The sequence below is a fragment of the Mesocricetus auratus genome, unplaced genomic scaffold (genome assembly GCF_017639785.1).
Source record: "Mesocricetus auratus isolate SY011 unplaced genomic scaffold, BCM_Maur_2.0 Super-Scaffold_4256, whole genome shotgun sequence".
Classification (NCBI taxonomy): domain Eukaryota; kingdom Metazoa; phylum Chordata; class Mammalia; order Rodentia; family Cricetidae; genus Mesocricetus; species Mesocricetus auratus.
In genome coordinates this window covers 14,134,446-14,155,977 of record NW_024429182.1, presented here as the reverse complement: position 1 = coordinate 14,155,977, position 21,532 = coordinate 14,134,446, and the positions used below count along the sequence as shown (strand labels likewise).

Here is a 21,532-nt window from a genome sequence, read left to right as displayed (position 1 = left end):
ACAGCTGTGACCAGCACAAACCAACTGCTGCTTTATTTCTCTGTCCTCTACCGACCAAGAAGCTAGGGTCCCGCAGAACAGGGACACGGTCTGCCACAACATGAGAGGCATGAGGCTGGCAATCTCCGTGCCTGGCCTGGCTGAGGGCTAGCTCTATGAGTCGTGGGAGAACATCTTTCCTGGGAAGTAGAATCACTTGGACACAGGTTCAGTTTCTGGAACCCCCCAAGGGAGATACTCCAAAGGCAGAGTTATGTTTGCCTGTGAGGCATCTCCCACAGGCCTCTGGCTCCCGGGTCTTGTTGCTAGCTGACGGGGTTCGGGGAAGTGACTGGATCCCGAGTCCTTGGCCCTAAGCAATGGAGTGAGAGGTGGAAAGGAACAGGAAGTGGGGCCTGCCTGGGAGGAAGCCAGTCACTGGATGCCTGGCCCAAAGGATGCGTCCTCGCCCCTCCTCTCCCCCTCTCTGCTTCCCGGCTGCAGCGAGGTGAACAGCTTTGCTTTGCCACAGACATGCTGCCAGGCGGTTCTGGCTCACCACAGCCCACGGCCATGTGGCTGGGTTTGTTAGTCACATCTGCATTACTGTGACCCGGCAGGGACAAGGAAGAAGAAAACATAATCGGGGTCTGCTGTGGAAGGAAGCGTGGCTCCTTTCATGGCAGTGGGAGCGTGAAGTGACAACGGCTCACAGCGTGGTGGACCACGAAACGGGGCGAGGCCAGAGCAGGGGCAGGTATGGCCTTCAGAGGCTGGCTCCTGGTGAGCTGCTCCCAGCAGCTAGGCCTTGCCCTCCTCCTAAGGGCTCAACAGACTCCCGAAACAGTGCTGGGAGCTGCAGAAGCGTTCAGATCCATGGCACTGACACTGACCCCTGTGACACTGTGAGCCAAAATAAACACGTCCTCCATTTAAATTGTTCCCTTGTGCTCACTCTGCCATTGACAGAGGCTCAAGCGGGACACCTAGCAATCGGATTTTCTTTTCTCCCCAGGGTGCGGCGGTGTCAAAAAGGGCCGCCGGCCTGTGAGAGCTCCAGGACAGGCGGGGTGCAGCCTCTGGGATATGGCGGTGGGAAGCAGATGACAGCAAAAGCTGTGGGCTCCAAAGTAATAAGACAGTGTAGAGACGGGGTCTTTCAGTTATCCGTGATGTCTACGTTCTTGTCACAACTGTTCCCACTGGCCAGCAATACCACCAAGAATCTAGCCCCAGGGGCTGGAGAGGTGGCTCAGAGGTTAAGAGCACTGACTGCTCTTCCAGAGGTCCTGAGTTCAATTCTCAGCACCCATATGGTGGCTCACAACCATCTACAATTCAATTTGGTGCCCTCTTCTGGCAGAACACTGTATACATAATAAATAAATAAATCTTAAAAAAAAAAAAAAAAGAATCTAGGCCTGGAGAAAAATCCAGTGTCTGCAGGTATGGCCAAACTCCGGGCCTGGTGCACACTTAGGAGGCTGACTCTGGCTCCTGTCGGGTCTGGGTGATGAGAAACCAGGAAGGACAGGCAGGTATTCCTGAATTTCCAGTGGCTCCCCCAAGGTCTGGCTGTCCTGGCTACTCTAAATGAGGAAAAGACACCAGCTGCCTCCCCGGCCCCCGCGAAGCCCCCTCGATTCCCACAGCACCCCAATCCAGTCTTAAAGCTTGTCTGCAGACACTTCCCAGAGGAGACCAAGTTCTACATTCCAAACTAACAAACCTATGGTGGGCTGCAGGCCTGGCTGGAGAGACTCGAGGGAGGGCTGCCAACTGCCCAAACTCCAAGGGGAGTGACAGTGAGCCAAAGGCTTGGGGGACCGGTTTGCACAGCTCAGGGATTCCGCCAGGCCCAACGGAATAAAAATCTCTGGCTCCCTGGCCCTTCCCTCCTTCAGGAGAGACCTCTCCCTCTTCGGGAATTCTATTGTTCCTGCCGTGTGCAGCTCCTAAGCAACCAGCTGCATCCTAGCCTCTCCCCTCCTTCCTTTGCATGCTCAGCTTTGCACAGGGCCAGCATCTTAAGTTCCCTGGACTCCATGTGCCTCTTTCTCTTTTTGACTATGCCCCCAGGAAACCTGGCCACTACCTTCAGCCTGTAGCTGCCAGCCCCGTATCTAATGGTAGCAGCAGCAGAGGCTGTTCCATGATTGGAACAGTCTCCCCCCCACCCCCACCCCGCGCCTGACATGGACACACCACGGCTTCAGTGGTTCCAATAGCCCCGCCTGGTTCACCCGTGTTTTACAGAGTAACTCTCTACATTGATGGCAGGAGTGTCAGAAACTCAAGGTCTTCCCCAGATGCATAGCCACCTGAGGCCACCCTGGGTCACATGAGACCTTGTCTCAATAAATAAATAGCCCAGCCTCAGGCATCTGTCCCTACAACAGAGCATGGACGAAATGATAGCTGTCTCTCAGACTGGCAGCCTTGGGAAACCTACATGGGTGTGAGCAGAAACCACAGCCCCTCATACAAACCCATAGAGGAGACAGCGTGATCTGGGCCTGGAGGGTGAGAGGTTAGCGACACCATAGCCATGGCTAGCCCTGCATGCTGCTGCCAGTCCGAGGCAGGGCTGGCTCCCTGGAAGTGTATGTGCTCTCTGTAGACGTCTGGGATCCTGTATATAGACACAAGGGCCTTGGGCTAGCTTAATGCTGTAGCAGGATTGAAATCACCCATCATTTATGAGCGGGAGGCCCCATGGTCTCACTTTTTAAAGTATGTAGCTAGTTTTGCCTAAACCCTAAGTGGCTGGGTTACAGGCTCCCGAGACAAGTAGGAAGAGGTTCTTAAGGGACTTAGTAGGACTGGGTTTCCTACTAATGGGGATCCGAAAGACAAGAAAACCCTAAGTGTCTGTCTCCAGTCTCCTCTCTGCTACCTACATCTTTGGCTTCCTGGTCCTATCACACAGGTCAGGGATACACACAGAGAGAAGGCCACTTGTTTAATATTCAGGTAGATGTCATCACTTCTCAGACAACCTCAAGAGGGTGGGGCATGGTGCTGAACATTTAACGGATATTTTCTTACTTAACCCTTATAACAATCTGCCTTTTGAAGATGAGGAACTGAGGCTCAGGGGAGTTAATGTCCCTTCCCCGGGCCCCATGGCAAGTTGGTGTCAGAGTGGAGGCCAGGTTAGTGGGCCAGGAATTGGGAGCCCTCGTAGGAGACCTCATTCTCTGGTCTTCCTCTCTGGCCTCATTTATTCCTGCTGCGCTCCTCCACGTACAAGCAGCCATGTTCCCACATTTTGTATGCAGCTACAAAGGTCTCCTTTGCCCAGAGTTTTGCCTTTCCCAGAATCCAGGGTACACATGGGACAGCCCAGCCTAGGGTAGGAATGTCCTGAGCCCTGAAGCCTGAACTGCTCAGGAAACCGGGCAGGCTGTCGGCTCAGGTGGGGAAATGGAAGGGGTCCATGACTTCTGAAAGACCAAGAGAAGGAAGTCTTCCTGAGCCAGAGGCCAGGTCAGTCCAGCCAAGTGGATGCAGGGAAGGCTGCCTTTGGAACTGTCTGGGGGAGGGGTTTCAGCAGAGCAGCAGGCAGGCTGCAGGCCGCCAAGCCCAGAGGCCTCTGTTTAAAGACAGGTGGCCATGTTAGCTGGGAGACGTGTGGGCAGACAAAGGGACACTGGGTGGGGAGATGGGTGGGCGGGAGCATCTGCTCACGGCAGCTGTGCTTGACCCCACAGGGCCCCTGGGTGTGGTCTCCCCCTCAGTTCTCAGGTCCTTACCTCTCTTGGAGCCCTGCTGTTTGTGTGCAACAGAGAAGAAACAAACACGAGAGAAAATTCCAGCATCCCAGCCACTCCCTCCACAGGGTGGTCTGCCTTGGTGGTCCGTCCTGCCTCCCTGCAGCTCCTCCACCCACCACCCCGAGAAGCCCCCACTTAGGGCATTGCTCTCTCTCTCTCTCTCTCTCTCTCTCTCTCTCTCTCTCTCTCTCTCTCTCTCTCTCTCTCACACACACACACACACAGAAACGGGTCAGTGACTCAGTAAGTCAGTCAGCCAGTCACTTCAGGCTTATAGACTTAGTCTTTCACCTACCCATCCCTTGGCAAGCTCCTTCAGGAGTCAAAAGGGAGGGAAGGACTGTGGGAGGGAGTCAAGGGCAGCACATCAGGATGGACATTCCCATCTAGGACAGTCTGGTGTAGAACATCCCGTCTCTCACTCTGGACTCTGGCTATCAGATCATCAAAGAATCAACTGCTGGCTGTTTAGTGAGCTGTCCACACACAGTTCTGGGCCCCGCTGATGTCCCAGCTCTACTCGATCTCCTCAGCACAGAGAGAGGCACTGCACAGCCCCTCCCGCCGTGATCCAGAAACCCCTGACTCGAAGCAGCCTGGCACCCTTCGCTGCCTGCTTGACCGTGCCCAGGCCACCCCCAAAGGACATCCTTCAGCTCTGAGGCTCACTGGAGGGGCCTAGCAGAGATGAACCAGGGTGAGCCCCCTTACTGGTATAACAGGGCCTAACTCTGAGCAAGGCTCCCAAGCCACAGAAGCCAGGTCAGAGCTCTTTTCTGAACTGAAGTTGGGGATACCCGTTTTTAAAGGTCAGTCTATCTCACTCATCTTTTCCCCTGCGTTGTTCACTGTTTCAAGCAACTCCAGAATGCCTGCCAGGGCTGTAGTCTTAGCGAGTGTTTGGCACATAGTAGGTGTTTAATAAAAACACACTGAGCCAGGCTAGGCACATACCCCAGTGTTAGAGCACTTGGCTAGCATGCACCACGGCCTGGCTCCATTCCTAGCACAATAACCAAAATTCCTTTAGACTCTGACACACATCAGACACCCAAGGTGTCCAGGCAACGCTCAGGGAGCGTGGACCTTCTCTGGTCCTTGCTCTGTTGGTCTGGTGGGAACCCAGGCCTCTGACGCCTGTGGTCCTGACATTAATCTCGTCCAAACTCGACCTCCCAAGCCACACGCAGGCCTTCTGAGGGGCACGGGGTGGGGTAGGGGGATATATATGCCCCTGACCCTCCTGGGCACCATGGTACACAGACAGGCTCTCGGGCCCAGCAGAATGTCCCAGGAGGCTGCTGACTGACAACATTTGCCTCAAAGTCTTCCAAGAACTTAAAAAGCAAAGCAAAACAAAACACCCATAACCACCAATACAGTCATGTGGCAAGATGGATGTCACAGGAAATGGGAGTCTGTGCAGGGTAGCATGCTTATCTTCCCCGACTGGTAAAATGCAGCTTCAGTCGAGCTCCTCCCCCAGTGTCTGCTGAAAGCCCCTGGGCCTCCCCTGGCGTGGCCGACCCCTGCTCTGCAAGGGTTTGGACAGGTCCCCGAGCTCTCAGCTGCCATATCAACAGAGTTACATATGCGCACACACTGGAGGAGTATGCATGCGTGCCTCACTCCTGGGGAAGTCCCCACAGCTGGCTCTCAGGTGACTAAGCTTTGCCCAGAAAGCAGCAGCCGAGATTGCCTGCAGGACAGGGGAGGGCTGGGGGTGGAGTTAACCCTTCTGTACCACAGCACAGGCTGAGCTTCCCCCCAAGGGGAAGGAACAAGGTCCAGTGCATAGCCTGCTCGCCACGGGCAGACTACTTCCCTGAGCCCTGCCCATGGTCCCTGTGCTAGAAAAAGGCTGTTCTTTGTTCTGTCGGATGCTGGCCCACCATCAAATCTGGGGAGTCAGGCCTGATGGAGACTTGTCCCCAAGGGATGCCACAGGCAGAGCCCTAGGGAACATGTCCTAATGCCAGACACCTAGGTGGGAGGAGGGGCATTGCCAGGCAATCAGCTAGAATTATTCCACTCCTTTTACAGGTGTGAACAGGTGTCTGGGGAGACTGCTCTAGGGTCCTCCTCCCTCCCTCCCTCCCCCCCTCTCTGCCTGGCACTGAGTCAGGATGCTGAGGCAGGAAGTGCACAAACCCATGGCCAGTACGGGTGTGCTGGGCAGTTTTTATGTCAGCTTGACATAAGCTAGGGCCGTCTGGGAAAGAATCTCAATCAGGAAAATGCTTCTCTGATGACTGCTGTGTAAGGTTACAGCCCACTGTGGGCAGCGCCACCCCCAGTCAGTAGTCAGTAGCCCTGGATGGGACAGGAAATCAGGCAGAGTGAACCTCAAGGAGCCAGCAAACGGCGTCCCCCCCCGTCCCCGCATCAGTCTCTGCATCCAGGCTACTGTCCACCACCACCCCCAGAGACAAAGCGCAGCCTGAGGACTGAACGATGAAATAACCCTTTCCTCCCAAGTTGCTTTGGGTCGTGGTGCTTTATCAGCAATAGAAACCCTAACCAGGACACTGGACAACTTAGCTAGGCTTCGTCTCAGAAAAGGAAAAAAGTGTGCGTGTGTGTGTGTGTGTGTGTGCGTGTGTGTGCGTGTGTGTGTGCGTGCGTGTGTGTGCGCGCGTGCGTGCGTGTGTGCGTGTGTGCGTGTGTGTGTGTGCGTGTGCGCGTGTGTGTGTGTGTGTGTGTGTGTTGGGGGCTGGAGCTGCATAGCTCAGTGGTAGACGACTTGCTTGGTATGTATGAGGTTTAATCCCTACGTGGTGGTTTGAAAGAGAATACCCGCCCCCATAGCTTCATATACTTGAGTGCCTGGTCCCTGGTTGGTAGAACTGTTTGGGAGGGATTAGGAGGTGTGACCTTGTTGGAGGAGGCGTGTCACTGGGGACAGGCTCTGAGGTCTTAAAAGGCTCCCGCCATCCCCGGTATGCTGCCTGTCTGCTGCTAATGGACCAAGATGTGAGCTCTCAGCTGGCTGCTCCAGCTGCCTGTTGCCATGGCTACATTCCACCATCATAGACTCTGACCCTATGGAGCTATAAGACCAATTAAACTCTTTCTACTACAAGTTACCTTGGTCATGGTGTTTTGTCACAGAAATAATAAAAAGAGACAATGAATAAGCAAAGAAATAAACAAAACCCTTAGTAAACTGTTAGGAGGCACTTCCCTTGCAGGGCTATACGCCTGGCATGGAGGCTCTAGATTGTTTTGCCCCACCTACCTACAGTATTAGGGCTACTGTACTTATTAACACTCTCGTTGACTTGTTCTGCCACCCAACTGGAGGTCCTGGAAGACAAAGACCTCCTCAAGTTCATCTTGGCATCCTTGAAGCTGGGACCATATGGCCTGGCACATAACAGGTTCTTGGTTGCTTAGCAAACAAATCTATAAAACAGCCAGGGCCAGAGCCTAGGAGGCCAATTCTCGGTCCAGCAGCAGTCATGCAGTCCTGGAAGGAAGGTCTGGACCAGCACTCTCCCGGAAACTCGCCTCTATCCGTTCAACCTTCAAGGACCCTCCCTGTCTCCCAGACTGCCATTGCTGTCCCCAGGGTCTCTGACCTTGAGTAGAGGTGGCCCAGGTAGTAGGAGTGTGGGGTGGGCTGTGAAACCAGAACCCTGTGATCGAATGTAAATGAGGGTCCAGGAGCCACTAGATTGGTAGGGGGGGTGGGGAACGGAGGCAGCTGTGCGCCCTTCCCTGACAGATCTATGATGTGCATGGGGCCATTTCAGTGTACAAAGACAGTCTTAGTGTGGCCTGTGTCGCTGGCCTGTCACCCTCCTGCAGGAATGGCTATATACTCACTTGGACCCTGTTTAACACTCGGGGAACCTACAGGGACCCAAGGTGACCTGGGGAGACACAGAAAAGAAAAAGCCGTCCCAAGACCACAGACACCCCTCCCAAGACACCACACACACAAGTCAGAAGCAGAGCTGAGGGGAGGGTGGTGACAGGGAGCCGATGTCCCGCCCCCTTGCCCCAAGCCGGGAATGTGAAGGGATCCTGACATGGCCCCAGTATCGTAACGCAAACTCCTGTCCCAATGTTAGCTCAGTGCTTCCTTATGCTGTCTGCTTGCGTCACAGGGTGGCGACAAGATCCAAGGAGGGGTGGCCAGGAAAGTCAGGGAAAAGCGTGCTTTTCCTTCTGAATTTCCTGAAACTTTGGAAAAAACTCTTCGCCTTCACATTTCGAAACTGACCAATTATAAAAAGGCCTCGAGCCAACCAAGTTCCACACGGCACATTTCTGTTTCTAAACTAAGTAACTTTAGATCAGAAAAAGGTGCTAATACAATAAGCAAGACACATTTCCCCCGAGTCTTTGTTTTCCATTGCCTTCACCATGACTGGAAATGTTGCCCCAAAGTCACGTGTTTGTAAACCAGACAGTGAGCAACAGGCTGCTTTTGGGCTGAGGTCTGTGGTGGTTCACATGTCTCTGCTGGACCACAACTCGGTGCCTCCCCCACCCCTCAGGAGCACAGCTTTATGGCAGAGTCTCCACACTGCTCCCCCACGAGGCCAGACTGGGGGTGGGGGCTTAGGTGACTGATCTCAAAGCCCCACCCAGCATTAGGCCAGTGCCGGGGGGTGGGTAGGCTTAGAACCCTGTTTCGTGACGGGTCCCTGCAGCTTACCTCCAACAGAAAGCATCTTCAAAGAGCTGGCCCAGGCACCTGGGGACCCAGAGACATTCCTCCTGCTACTGTCACTATCATGCCTGAATGTGGCCACCAATCCTCACCCGGAATGAAAGCCCTGGTTTAGTTTAAGAATTCTCAAGCAGTACAGCATAGGCTTCAAGCCTGTGATCCCAGCACACAGGAGGTGAAGACAGGAGGATTGGGAGTTCAAGGTTAGCTTCCATCACAAAGGGAACTCAGTGCCAGCTTGGACCACAGGAGACTTATCACAAAATAAAACAATCCTTGGGAGCCCAAACTGAGTTAGTGGGCCTGGGCAGGGCCTGAAAATCTGCACTTTAGCAAGCAGGCTCGGGATTCTGACTGGGCCGTTGTTCAGGCTGTTCTCTTCCAGCCCAACTTCCCACTTTCCCAGCAGGGCAAAGTAGGCAATAGGAGCTGTGGAGGCTGCTGAGCCAGCAGGACACAGGGCCTCAAGCCTACCTGGGCTGCTTCCCTGAGGCCCCAGAGTCTGGACGTGCTACCCCCCCCCCCCCCCACCCCCCGTCCAGCGTCGTGTGTGTGTCCAGGCCAGTTGCGCAGTGGGTGCTGCCTTGGCTGGGAGTCGTGACGTGCACCCACAAATGCGCAACACAGACCTCGTGAGCCCAGCTGACACTCCATCGAATCACTGCCACATGGGCTGGCCGTGGAACCCAACCAGCCAGCCTCATTCCCAACTGCATGGCTTTGTACTTCAGGGGTGACACGAGGCTGAGGAGCCACGAAAACTGAAACTGTTTCAAGACACAACCCTGAGTGAGATGTGCCAGAAGCTGATGCCTCCACAAGACAAGCTCGCTCAGGGACAGGCCAAAGGAGGGCGCCAGGAGGATTTTGGTCGTGGCCACAAAGCAGCCTGGGTCTTCCATTGGGGGTGTCTTCCACTGGGGGTGTCTTCCACTGGGGGTGTCTTCCACTGGGGGTGTCTTCCACTGGGGGTGAGCTGTTTAGTGGACTGGGAAGCCATGGAAATCGCTTTGGTAGCAGGAACGCTACATTCTCCAAGGCTTCCCCTCCTGCCAGGAAGACTCCTCTCCTTCCTCAGCGTCTCACTCAGCTCCACACCCTCAGTCACGCCTGCCGCTCCCACCGGGGCACCCTGCCGCTCATCCCAGCTTCAGAGCGCTTTTCTCCAGCCTCCGGGTGGATGACACTGCTCCTCTGATCTGTCCCTGACCATCCACGGCAGCCATGTTTCCCTGGGTCAGGAGGAGCCCACCAAGGCTTCGAAGCAGCAGAAGCAGCGTAAGAAGGCTGCTGCAGCACTAATCCCCAAAACAGCGGACCCCAAGGCCTCGGGGACCAGCTGGCTCTGCAGCATGGTAGCCCTCCCTACACCTTGCCAAGGCCCCAAGACCTGCTGGAGTCAGCAGGAGACCAAGTTCAGCCCAACCTTCACCTTGGGCAGCAGCTACCGCAGCTATAAGACAGGTGGGGGCTGACAAGCCAGCTCGGCAGGTGACGGTGCTCCTCACCAAGAGTGACGACCTGAATTGATCCCTGAGAACCACACAGTGGAAGGAGAAAACTGACTCCCACAAGCTGTCCTCTGACCTTCACACACATGCTGTGGCACACGCACATATGTGCACACACACATGCAAGTAAGTAGAAAATGTGTACTTTTAAAAGGTGGCCCAGCTTTTCTGGATAATCAGCTTTTTATTTGTTTGTTTTTTGAGACAGCGTTTCCCTGTGTAACCCTGCTGTCCTGGAATTCACTTTGTAGACCAGGCTGGCCTTGAACTCACAGAGATCCACCTGCCTCTGCCTCCCCAGTGCTGGGATTAAAGGCATGTGCCACCACTGCCCAGTGACAGCTTTTTATAGCAGCCAGTACTTATGGATAAGTCTAATTAGAAAAATGTACTTTATTCTAAACTGAACTTGAGGGTTTGGAGAGATTGCTCAGTAGTTAAGAGCACTGGCTGTTCTTTCAGAGGACCTGGGTACAGTTCCCAGCAACTACATGGTGACTCATAGTCATCTGTAAACTCCAGTTCCAGGGAACCCAACACTTTCTTCTGGCTTCTCCAGGCATCAGGCATGTCATGCCCAGACATATACACAGGCAAAACCCTCACAAATATAAGATAATAATTTTAAAAACATAAATAAATAAACTTAAAAAATAAATAGAAGCTAAGCTTAGCCAGGCACAGTGGCTCATGCTCCTAATCTAGGATTGGAGAGGCCAAGGCAGAAAGGTTGCCACGAGTTCAGGGCCAGACTTGGTTACAGAGTGAGACCATCTCATAAACACAAAGTCTGGTATCTGGGCTTGAGCCCTGGAACTTATACAGTGAACAGAGAGAACCAAACACGTGCTGTTCTCTGACCTCCATGCATGCCACACATGCCCCTGCACACATATTTTAAATATGTCATATTTTTATTTATTTTCTAGTATTTTTCAATAATTTATAAAATTAAACAAATTAAACTAAGAACAATTAAAAACAAAACAAAAAGAACAGCAAAAACAAAACAAAACCGGCCCAAGCTCAAAGGCTGGGCCCAGGGACACAGGCTTGTACTATTCAAGAGGCTGAAGCAGGGGGCGAGAGAAACGGCTCAGCAGTTAGGAGCACTTGCTGCTCTTCCAAAGGACCTGAGTTCAGTTCTCAGCATCCACGCCGGGCAGCGCACAGCCACCTGTAACTAAGGGTTCTCATGCACTCCGCTGGCCTCTGCAGGCACCCATACACACATGGCATTTACTCACTCCCAGTCCTGGAGTGGGGAGGAACCTATATCAGCACCCTTTCCTACAGGAGCACGGGCATATCTCTGACCTCCTGCATCTCCATTTTATAGATGAAACTGAGGTACAAGGAAGCAAGGACTTGCTGGCAGAACTGGGGTACCAAACAGGCATTCTGAGTCAGAATCCACATTCTTTTGGGGCCCACAGAATGGGAATACGTACTATGATTGAATCTTTGTACTCTCAAGTTAAGGTAGAGTCAACTTCTCCCCTCCTTCCAGAGCCTATACCAAACAGTAAACACATAAACCAATAACAAAGCCAATGCAAGGCTGAGCTGGGGTTTAAATCCTACCTCGTGTGTCAGATGCCAAAACCTAAACTCTAAACTCCAGCAACAACGGAACCACATCAGAGCTGACCTCATTAACTGGGCCCAGCAAGTCCGTTTCATGATCACAGAGATGGAAGGCAGGCTGAGTAAACAGGACTTCACCAGGAACATCGACACTTGCCCAACAGAACCATCTTGCAACACTCTTGAATCCCTTGGCCTGCCAAGTGGCACCACAGGAAGCCATGATCTCAGGGGTTCTATGGGCCACCGCGACTCCTAGTGGCAAATCTCAGAATTCCTCGAGCATCTTCCTTGGGAGCTGTGGGAACTGGAAAGGAAGCCCTGCTTGGGGAAGGGGGGCTTCTTTGTCCTTTAGGACTCTTGGAGGAATGCCTGCCCATCACGGGGAGCAACCATAGCTACTACTGGCCTTTCCTGCTGGCTGGCAGAAGGCCCACAAAACGTACAGTTCAGCCAGCCCTTGAGACGCTAGTTAGGTGTGATACGCAGCGGGCGGGCTGGAGAGGCCAGCCCCACACACACAGTCATTTTTGCAGCGGTGGCAAAAGCCCATCCTTGGTGGAATTAAGTAAGGGGAATTGTCCAGTGCCGGGGTGGTGGTGAGAGAGGCCAGAGCCAAGAACCGTAAAGCTGCAGGGCAGAGCCGAGACCCCTGAAGACACGCACGCATGCACGCACGCACAAACACGCACACACACACACACAAGTGTGGACAGCCATTCCAGCTTGTGCAACCTGTTTTCTTCAGGCCTGCCCTATGAGTTGAGGCTGGCCTAGACTGCCCTGCCGGTGCCAGGATTACATCATGCCCAATCACAATAAACTTCCTGCTGTCTGTCTGTCTTTGGCTGCTTCTGTTTCTCCAGATGAACTCTGACTGGTACAAGAGAACAGGTGAGCGTCAGGTGAAGGAGCGTGTCCGAGGTCATGTGACTGAAAGTGCATACACCAGACAGGAGACTCCAGTGTGCTGGTCAGAAGGGACCTTAACTGAGAAGGTGCCTGTGGGGACGCTTTCCTGATTAGCAGCTGCTGCGCACAGCACAACGCTAGCTCTGAGCACCACACAGTCCTGGCTGCATACAATCAAGCTGGGAGAGCCGTGGGGCAAGCCGGAAGCAGCACCCCTCCACGGCCGCCTCTGCTTCGGTTCCTGCTGGAGTTCCTGCCCTGACTTCCCTCAGGGATGGACTGTGACCTGAAAGTGTAAACCACACAAACCCCTTCCTCCCCAGGGGCTTTTAGTCAGAAGGTCGCCTCCCAGCGAAAGAACACAAACTAGGAGATCAAGCAATCTGACACCTCCAGCTCCCACACTTTCCTAAGGCCCAGGCACAATCATCAAAGCCACCCAATGCCGCCACTGATGCTGGGGTCCCCCGCCTCAACTCTTTCCACTCTGCAACTCTCCAGTTACCAGCTAGAAAGCCAATCCGAGGTGCATCACCCTGCGACTCTCCAGTCACCAGCTAGAAAGCCAATCCAAGGTGCATCACTCTGACCCCCCAATCCCTTTAGTGTCCCTCATCTCACCCAGAGAAAGTCAGCACCGTAGGATGGCCCCTAAGACCCCATGGAGTCCGAGCGGCCCTCACCTCCTCCTAGCTGGGATACTTCCCTCCCCGCTAACACCCTGCCCGGCATCCTGTTCACTTTCCCCCGCCCGGGCACCGTCCTTGCGGTTGAGAAACTGGCACGTTCTCACAGGGCTTGGACCTTCCCTCTCGCTGTGCACTTGGTCAGCTAACCAGGTCACCCGGTCACACGTAGAAGAGCGCATCACGGCAGACCCCCAGACAGCAGCTGTGTTCCTGTCACTCAGACACTCGCAGTACCTTGACTACAGCTGGGGCTCAGTAAGGTCAGACAAGCCGTGGTCCATCTTGCTTGCCCAGAGAGAGGCCGCCGTGTCCTGACTCTCACAGGGTGAGCCAGGCACTCATACATTCTGTCCCAACCCCTCAGCAAGGGAGTGGAGTTTGCACCGCCCCAGGGTGTCAAGGTGGTGGGAGCCCAGTAAAACAGAGCATGCCAGAGACGAGGAACTAGAGGGGCCAGCAACGGTGAAGGAGCCTCGATCTGAGGGCGGGGTTGGGGCGGCTTCTCTGTGGTGGTGAACAACAAAGCAAAAATCTCAGGAGGGAGTCAGCCATGGAGAAAATGGAGGAAGATTACTCCAGGTCGAGGGTACAGCAAGTGCAAAAGCCTCGCGAAGGAATGAATTTGACGTCTGAGGATGACCTCGCGGTGGAGCAGGCTTGACTGGGTGGGGAGCATGTTGGGACAGGGCCAGGTCAGAAACGAGGTAGGGGTCAATTATGCAGGACTCTGTAAGCCAGAAAAAGTTGTTCTTCACCGCTTGCAAGTGCCCCCCGGGGAATTACAGCAGGTTTGGAATGCACTTTAACAGTGCCCCCTAGCGGTGCTACGGGGGATGACAACTGCAGGGGTAAAGGTGGAGGCCAGCGGCTACTTGGGGTCTTCCTGGAGGGGTCGAGGGGGATGGGGGGAGGTGAGTGGACCTCGAGGTCGAGTCCATAGGCAGAGGAAGGGAGGGCCGGAAGGTGGCTTCTAGGGATAGGCAGACACTACGAAGTCCCGGCGAGGAAAGATCTAGAAAGCAGCAGGTATAGTGGGAGCGAAGCTGATAAAGGTCAGACCATGCCGCTCTCCTCAGATGGCGCCTGGCCGTAAACCACGTGACATCGTCTCCCCCCCCCCAAGCCTTGCTTCCGATTTTAGGGTGGGGGTGGGGCGGGGTCTTGCCAACCTTAGCTCTCCCCTCAAAGGAACAAAGTGGATGGTTCATTCCAGAGTTGAATTTGAGTAACCACAGTCCAAGAACAACAATCCAGGTCTCCCCAAATAACATGTTCCAAAGAAAGTCGTAAAGTAATAACGCTTTTCAAATGCATTGGGAACATCAGGTCGCAGGCAACAGCTGCATGGGGGGGGGCACACACGACAGACTCTGCTATCGGCTTCAGAAATACCCCACAGTACCCCAAATGATTTACCCAATGGTCACAAAAATTGTTAGGTCACATATAGAGGAGGACAATAAATGGCTGTCAATAAGGCGGAAGATGAAAGATAATCAGGCTCTGGAGCTGCAACATTCCAACCTCTCCGCACCACTGAGGTTCTATTCAGTCAACCAGTCTTTGCCACCACTGCTGCTTTCTAGGAACTGTAGAAATAGTTCAGTCGCATGTAACCAAGGCTGGCCGTGAGCGTATTACAGAGCCAAAGATGCCTCTGGACTTCTGATCCTCTCACTGTATTTCCTGAGTAGTGAGGCTGCAGGTACACACCACCTAACTGGGCTTATTCAGTGCCGGGGATTAAACCTAAGGCTTCCTCATGCTAAGCGAGCACTCTGACCCCAGCCCTGTCTCAGAAGTCCCAAGTGACATGTACCTGCTCCATGAGACAGAGGACAAGCTGGCCCCTGTGACCAGACGGTATCTCTAGTAAAGTGTCCTTGCTCTATTCCATCATCAGCAAGGATCTTCCTAGGAGGAGCCAAGCTTTGGAACCAGGCTGGAGAGCAGCCAATGAATGGGGTCCCCCTCTCATGTTTGACTGACGATGAGGTATTCACCTCCTACGTGTGAGCAACCCCGAGAGGCGTCACTGTAGAGCCCTTAACCTGGACCCCAATTCTGCATGTACCCGGAGCCTGGGGCCGTCACCAGATTGGCATTTTAGGTTCCTCCTTACAAAAGCCACCATGCAGAACATGAGGGAACACATGTAAAGTTCTGGGCACTGAGCGTTCGCTGAGTGGCAGTGGCCAGCACTTCGAGAGTGCGTTCTCTGCGGTAGGCGGAGATCTAACCGCACACACCTACCAACTGATCCAGCCTTCATTCCTGCCACGTAGGTGTGCGTTAGGATTTTCCAGAGAAAGAGGCCAACATGCTGTGCATATAGAGAGAAAAACTGTGTTTGGAACTGGCTCATGTGACTGTGGAAGCTTGGTGAGCATCAAGTCTGTGAAGAGGGAGGGTAGGCGGGAGCCTGAGAACCAGCTGTCATCAAGTCCAAAGGCAAGCTACAGCAGAGCTGCTGGTTGGCGTGTGTGTGTGTGTGTGTGTGTGTGTGTGTGTGTGTTCCATTAATGCCTTCGATTGATAGGATAAGGCCCACCCACATTAGAGAGGGTAATTGGATTTATTCAGGGTTCACTGATTTAAATGTTAATTTCATTAAGCAACAACATCAGAGAAACACACAAATTAGGGCCTGACCAAGCACCATGGTCCACCTAAGGACATACAAAGATAACAATCTAAAGAGAAATATTAGCCACCACAAAGTGGATGTAAATACACTAATTTACAAAGACAGACTAGGTCCTGGGAGGGAGAAGGCTCCCGTGAGTCACAGGGGAAAGCCTGGCTCAGAATGCCTGGCTCCAGCCTGCAATTTTAACCAGGACACTAAGTGGCCATTACCATAAGCATACCAATGTAAATTAAATTTCCTCATCCATCCTTTTCCTGGGTGGAGATGGAAGGCAGAGAAACTGAGGAGGCAGCCTGGGTGGGGCATGGGGGGCAGGCCCCCCAACTTAAACATGAGGACCACAAGGATAACAAGTCTCCAACTTCTGCTATAGTATCCTAAAGAACTATATATAGTTTTATACATATATTATTACATAGTATTACAGCTTTATTATGTGCTAAGGACTGTTCTATATTACACGAGGCGGGCATTCTCATCACTATTGTTGTAACCATAATGAAGAAACTGCAACAAGAAACTTCCCAAAGTCAAACAGGAAGCTGGAGTTGGGCACTAACTGGTGCACTAGACTCGAGGTTCGGGGCAAGGGTCTTAGTTATCATAAGCCCAGTTTTGCCCCTCCGGCCAGTTCCCCCTTTGGGCTCTGGCTGGCAGTGTCCATGACAAAACTTTCAGGCCCCTCACCCGGCTCTTCACCAAGGAAAAGTGCACACTGAGATAGCCAGGCGCAGCTGCCAGTCATGTGTGCACAATCCTAGCCTACAACCCAGTACACAAACATGCTCCAACAGACTTCAGCCTAGAGCACACTGAGGACACCCAGCCTATGCACAGCTATCTGCAGGACCACCCATGTCCGCACAGCCAAACCCGTGGCCTCCCACACACAGACACAAGATAGCATTTGTACACACAGCACATCCAAACCTATATTTACAAGGACACAGAATACAATTACTTCCCACCTCAATTCCCGCCCATCGCGGCAGCACACAAGCCTCTACTTGGTCCACAGACACCTCCACCCCCCCCACCGGCAATGAGATATAGGGGCCTTGAACACATCCCCAAGGGTCAGACTCTCTTCAGGAGACTGCGCATGGCGCCCCACCACGACACATACAGAAAACACACGTGCCAACATAGATCGCTCTGTCTGCCCCAACCCAACCCCGCACCCCAAAACTCACCGCACTAACTTTAAAAGATCACCCTCCCCCAACTAACTACACCCCGCCCACACCCAGGCGGTGTGCCATTTGGGAGAGCCTCCCCCATCCAGAAAGAATCTTCTTTGACCCTCCGGCGGCGACAGCGCCAGAAGACAACCTCGTTCTTGCTTGGGAAGCACCTACACCTGCCACCCCCACCCCACCCCACGTCTCTGCAAGCCACCCTGGGCTGCAGCGGACCCCCATAACGCTGAGCAGTGCAAGCTCAGAGCTGCGGGAGTTTTCAGGTCTGTGGTATGGTACAGAAAACCCAAATCTCTCAAGAGCAACCCTTTCTCAGTCCCCTCTCACTTTCCCACGCAGAAGACCCTGCCTATCCACAAACTCTTCCACCGCAGCGCGGAGCGAAGGACGCAAAAGGAAGTCACAGCAGTACCCAGCAGGCGCTCCTTCAGCTGGGGTGCAGGATCTGGCTGCAGAAGCTGCAGGGTCTTAGACCCTACCCGAGACACCCCTACCCCAATACACTCCTGCGTGTATCCAGGAGTCAGAGGGACTAAGTAGGAGAATGAAGGTGTGAGTGGCACCTTAAGAACTTAAGAGGGCAAGGGACAGGAAGGGGGCAATGGATGCGTCCCCAGGCAGGCAGGACCACAGTGCCGCGGGCCAGGAAGACATTCCTCCCTCCCCCGAAAGTCCTGCGTAGGGTCAGATGGACGCGAGCATGCAGCCGGGAGGTGAGAGAGAAAAGCGCTGAGATTCCCTTACCTGATTTCCTCTTGGAACTGCCATAATCTCTGAAAAAGAAACAACAACAAATAGACATGATTAGGGCGGGCGGGGGGCACGGGGCTGCAGCTGCGGGGGCGCCCACCGGCGGGCTGCAGTCGCTCCCGGAGCCTGCGCTCATGTGATGCCGCGGCCCAGCGAGCCGCGCGCTCCGCAGTTGCACGCACTGCGCGTTGCGATACCCGCCCGCCGCCCCAGCAGCCCGGCCTCCCCACGGCGCGATCAGCCTCCTCGCCCCGCCCCGCCGCTCCGCAGCCCGCACCCTGACCGCGCCCCAGCCTGCCCAAAGGGGCTCACCTTTCCCTAATCTTCAATAGATCCCAGAGAACTATCAGATTCCAGTGCGCTTGCTAAACAGGGAAACTGAGGCTACCGGAGGGTGGGTGATCGCTAGAACCCAGGCTCTGACCGTGCCGGGCCCACACTCCACCCCTGGAACACTCCACTTCCCAATACTTAGCGTTGCTAGCCCAGTAGCGACTTCCTCAGAATGCTCTCATTCCTGCAATTAGTTTGTTTGACCCTTTGATTCAGTGGTGTCCTTCCTCGCCCACCCCAGGCTCCCTCAAGGCACACCAGCAGCTTTAAACCACTCCATTTTTGGGGACTGGCACAAGGGATGGGCGAACATCACCTGCAGGAACAATATTTAACATCTGCACTTCCTTTCTTTAAAGGCTAGGGCTGTCACCGGGTCTCTTCTTTAGAGCACTCTTCAGGGGTACCTAGGACGCTGGGAGTGGTAGGAATGGAGACTAGCTTAAGTGACCACCGGGTTGTGATCCAGTCACTTAAAATAACTGTTGGTATCCATAGGTATACAGCCCCTCCCATATTCCTTCCACCTGCCCTGAGTGGACAGCTTGGAGTCTGGCCAGTTCTGCTCTCAGGGCTCCCCTAGATCTAGACTCAGGCAGAGACAGACTCCCCAAAGCTGGCTACTCCGCCTGTACCCTCCACTCCCTTTCCCAGGTCACATGGAATTCCTAAAACCTGAATTCTGTTCATGCTCACGGAACAGCACAAGAGCCAGCTTGCCAGCTTGGGGCTTATCTGGAGACAAGAGGGCTGCCCTCCTGGTCCCTGGGGACCAAAGAAAAATGCCACTTGCTACCTATTTTTGGTCAAGCAAGTAGCTAGTTGGATCTACTCCCTGGAGGAGGGTCTTATCTGAGAATGACAGGCAGGCAGCCAGTAGGGAAGAGACTCTGAGATTCAGATCCTTGAGGTCTGGAGGGCGTGGCCTTAGGCATCATGAAAGGTGATTGGCTTACACAGCCAGGGATGCAGGCACTGTCACCGCCGATCTCCCAACGTTTGGGCAGGGCCTGGGAAGCTGCACTTCTTGTTAGGCACTGAGACAGGCCTCACAATGTAGCCCAGGCTGGCCTTGAACTTCTGCTTGCCTCCACCTCCTCAGTGCTAGAATGAACGACGTGTGTCTCCCCTCCGTGTCCAGTTTGAGAACCCCACTTTGCAGGTGAGGCTCATTCAGTGTCCAGCAGCACCCACCGTGAGGAAGGGCTTGTGGTTCCCTGGGAAGACTAAACTCTGCAGAGCCTGTGGGGCAGAGGTTGCCCTGTCAGGAAAGGTGGAGAGCAGGGCTTGATGACACGGATTTGTACCCCATCACTGGAAAGGGGGGCTCTCATCCTACTCCCTGGATGTGCTGCTTGGTTTTATGTCAACTCGACACAAGGCAGAATCACCAGAGAGGAGGAAACCTCAACGGAGAAAATGCCTCTGTAAGATCTGGCTGCAGGCAAGTCTGTAGAGCATGCTCTTAATTAGTGATTGATGGGGGAGGGCCCAGCCATTGTGGGTGGGGCCGTCTCTGGGAGGATGGCCCTGTGTTATATAACAAAGCAGGCTGAGCAAGCCATGGGAAGCAAGCCAGGAGGCAGCACCCTCCATGGCCTCTGCGTCAGCTCCTGCCTCCAGAGTCCTGCCCTGTCTGAGTTCCTGTCCTGACTTCCTCCAATGAGGAACAGCCATGTGGAAGTGTCAGTCAGATAAACCCTCTCCTCCCCAACTTGCTCATGGAGTTTCCTCACAGGACCAGTCCCCAAACTGGGACACTTGCTGAAGCAGAAGGAAGGCTGGCAGAGGCTGAGCCCTAGCCTGCCTCCCAGGACCCCCTTGATGATCAGGTGTGGGGAAAACTCCCAGTTAGGGAGAGGATTATTACACAGTGGCTGTTTCCCACCCAGAGAGGGAATTCTTTTGCCAAGATTTTCCACTGAGGCTGACCAAGGGGAAGGGCAGGACATGGCTGGCAATTCAGAGCCACTGTCTTCCCAAAGGGCTTGCTGAGTTCAGGAACTCCACAATTCCCTGGTCACTCCCAAGGCTGCCAGTGGCCAAGCAGGAGGGCCGTCCTCATTTCAAGGGCTACCTTCTCCACGCTGAAGGCTGCCTGAGATTGTCTTTGAGCTGGTTTGCAGCCCTAGTGGGGAGGCAGGCAAGCTGTCCCCAGGGGACAGGGAAACAAAGGAATGAGAACCACACTAGTGAAACTCAGGCTGACCATTCAATAGAATCATCAAGAAAGCTGGCTAGAAATCCAGGGTGGAGCCACCACACCAACTTGGTTGTCTGTTTCCAACAAGCTTCCTTGGGATTCTGAGGCTGGGCCAGGGTTGCCTAAGCCCCAGGCCCCAGGCACTCCTTAGGGAGCAATGTGTTCAGATTACCCAAAAGGCTTCCAGACAGAACCTGTGGTCTCGTCCCTCCATCGGAGACTGTAGCCCTCCACCCAGGGTTCCTGGGTCTTTCTCCCCGACAGTGCTATGTTCTCTCCTTTCGGGTGAGAAGGGCGAGGCTTATAGACACTCCCCCAAAATCAGTCAGGGTGGCTATGGTTGGGTTGGGTGCCAAATCAGGAACCCTGGCTTAGCTGAGGCTACACACAAACTCTCAAGCCCCACCCTACCGGAGCAGAGGGTGCAGGAGTGGAAGGCAGCCTGAGGCCTGACAAACTCGTGGGTCTTGACAGTGGAGCAGCTGGGTCCCAAATGCATGGTAGGGTGGCGTCTAGAGGAATCCATCAGGTGCTGGCCTCCAGCCCAGGGAGGCACCGGCCTAATAGGAAATTCTTGGAGGTTTCCGGTCGGGCACCTTGCAGCAAAGCCATTTGGTATTTTTAGCTGCTGGATGTGCTGAGAAGCAGCTTAGGTATCTGGGACTCCCCCGTCCCTCACATACCAGGCTATGAAAAGGCGAGGGCTCCCCCACCTCAGGCTCCTCCTCTCACAGCCCTTCGGTCAATTCTGGCCTGACACAACGGGGGGCACCCTCTGTTGGGGGTCCGACAAGTCAAATTCCCTCCTCACTCAACTGTCATCTTGGTGATGACAGTTGCTGCCCTGACAAGGCTCCACTCCCTGGAAGTCACGGTCTAGCCTGCCTCTGACCTGCTGTTGAATCACTAAGTCCCAGGGAGCCACAGGAAGGAGCCGGGGAGGGAGGGCAAGGCTAGCACCCACCTCCTGTTCATGCTGCCAGGAGCTAATGTAATTGGAAAGGCCTCCCAGGCTCCATCAGGCTGCTCAGCCTTTTAGCTGGCCAGGGGTGACTAAGACAACAGGCACCAACTGTACTAAGAAAACTGGAACGCGGGACTTGTGGGGAGCAATAGTGTTTCCCTAGTGTCACAGGCCGGACAGTAAGAGAGAAGGCTGAGGTCCCCCTTCAGCTCTTCATCTGTGTCTGCAAAAGGAGAGGCACGCTGTTTATCTCTGGGCCCATCCTGGGGAGATGCAATTGAGGCCAAAGCCTCTTGTT

The 21,532-nt window shown here is 54.1% G+C and overlaps 1 protein-coding gene across 4 annotated transcripts in view; it reads right to left on the bottom strand.

Annotated features, from left to right (window-relative positions):
- Nucleotides 1-21,532, bottom strand: part of Sh3pxd2a (SH3 and PX domains 2A) — a 204,255-nt gene that overhangs the window by 64,558 nt on the left and 118,165 nt on the right. For all 4 annotated transcript variants that reach the window (XM_005063487.4, XM_005063488.4, XM_013113282.3 and 1 more), the window contains exon 6: nucleotides 17,729-17,757. In XM_005063487.4, the coding sequence (XP_005063544.1) occupies nucleotides 17,729-17,757 (29 nt within the window). The remainder of the gene's footprint in view (nucleotides 1-17,728; nucleotides 17,758-21,532) is intronic.